The following is a 1931-nucleotide window of genomic DNA, read 5'->3' on the forward strand; positions in this document are numbered from 1 at the left end:
TGTAATGCCGCGGCACTCTGCCCACGGGGACAGCTTGAGGCTCTGTCTCAAAAAAAAAAAAGAGACAGAGTCTCACTTTATCGCCCTCAGTAGAGTGCTGTGGCATCACAGCTCATAGCAACCTCCAACTCCTAGACTTAGGTGATTCTCTTGCCTCAGCCCACTTCTAGGCTGGGGAAGCTGGAAGAAAGGTACTCAGCCCCACCCAGCCCCTGCTCCCTGGGGGGCAGAGTGGTAGCTGGGACTACAGGGGCCTGCAACAACAACGCCCGGCTAATTTTGTTGTTGTTATTGATGCAGTTTGGCCGGGGCCGGTTTAGAACCCACCACCCTCGGTATATGGGGCCAGCGCCCTACCCCCTGCCACACGCACTGCCCTGTCCCATTTTATAGGTAAGGAAACACAGGTAAGATTGACCCAAGGCTCCCCTAGGTTCACAGAGCTAGTGAAAGGTAGAGCCAGAATTCAAACTCAAACCTCACAACAAAGTCCAGGGCTCCTGCTAATATATTCAGCAGCCCTTCCCTCATGTGACAGGCACCTGCCCACTGCTCCCCGACATTAGCATTGGTTTCCCTCCATGTGACCTGAGTGCCCAACTCCCAATCATGTCCCCATGCTGTCCACTAACAGCGGACTGGGAATGCCGATGCCACCCCCACTCCAACCATTACTGACCTCCTCCAGGATACCAGCAGTGTTCTGGCAGGTGCTGTGCCCGAGGAGGGCTCCAGCCCAGAGGAGTAGCACAAGGGCCTGCATCCTGGATCCTACAAGAAAAGCACAAAGCACAGACCTCACCCACCACTCTGCCCCCCAGGGAGCAGGGGCTGGGTGGGGCTGAGTACCTTTCTTCCAGCTTCCCCAGCCTAGAAGTGGGCACCCAGAACCCAGCTGGATGACCCCTCCTGGCAGTGTCCTCCCATCCCTCCACCTGCCTCAAGACCACAGTCACAACATGAGTTTGTGCTTTCATCTCACCGTCTATGTCAAGGGACCCACCTCAGACCTAAAGCTCCAGAGCAGTGAAGCCCTAGTGGGCTCCTCTCTGTGAGCTTTTCCCTGGAGGCCGCCTGCCAGCTCATTTGATAGATTTGAGGTTAATGTCTCTTGAGAGAATGGAGACAAAACCCAGGTCTCTTCCATCAGAATCACCAAATACCAATAATGGAGGTGTCCAGTCCAGCCTCTACTCTCTCCCCCCCAAATTCTCAAACCCTCTTAAATTTCTAAAATCTGTGGCCTCATAAGGAATCCCATTCCCTTCCCAAATGGTTCCATAGCAAGCTTTGCTTTCTTGGTCAGGAGTGCAGGGTCTAGGGTCAGAAAGCGTGGGTTTAAATCTCAATTCTGTGTCCTCTTTTTTTGAAATTTCAGGTTAAAGTAAGGGTACAAATAACCAGGTGATAATATTTGAGTTTGTTAGGTAGAGACCCTCTTGTAGTTGTGTCCCACACCCAAAAGGTAGGCCATACTCCCCTACATTGTGCCCATTAAGTGGGATTACCCCAAATCCCCCTTCTACTCCGACCACCTTTTTTGAGACAGTCTCACTATGTTATCCAGGTTGGACACAGACTCCTGGGCTCAAGTGAGTTGAGTAGCTGGGATGACAGTCACATGTCGCTGTGCCTGCCTCAGTTATATCTTACTGGCTCTCTAAATCACAATTTTTTCTCTTATAAATGGAAATAAAACAGTACTTACCTATCGTTTGAGGATTAAATTAGATAATGCCTTGACAGTGCCAGAGATATATAAGCTCTCCAATGATTCTGGGAGCAAAATATGTCTCCCTTCAACTAGGGTCCTGTGGGCCCCCACCTCTCCCCTGTGGATGAATGCCTTCTTCCCCTACCAGTTCAAAAATAGCTCTTAAGGGGCGGTGCCTGTGGCTCAGTGAGTAGGGCGCCGTCAGCCCCATATACCA

At 51.3% G+C, this 1931-nt stretch overlaps 1 protein-coding gene across 1 annotated transcript in view; it reads right to left on the reverse strand.

The window, feature by feature from the left end:
* SERPINF1 (serpin family F member 1) overlaps positions 1 to 1931 on the reverse strand; it is a 19535-nt gene that overhangs the window by 13248 nt on the left and 4356 nt on the right. Inside the window, exon 2 of the mRNA XM_003799091.3 lies at positions 680 to 771. Within this exon, the coding sequence (XP_003799139.1) occupies positions 680 to 763 (84 nt within the window). The 5' untranslated portion in view covers positions 764 to 771. The remainder of the gene's footprint in view (positions 1 to 679; positions 772 to 1931) is intronic.

The sequence above is a fragment of the Otolemur garnettii genome, unplaced genomic scaffold (assembly GCF_000181295.1).
Source record: "Otolemur garnettii isolate 467f Iridium unplaced genomic scaffold, OtoGar3 scaffold00145, whole genome shotgun sequence".
NCBI lineage: Eukaryota > Metazoa > Chordata > Mammalia > Primates > Galagidae > Otolemur > Otolemur garnettii.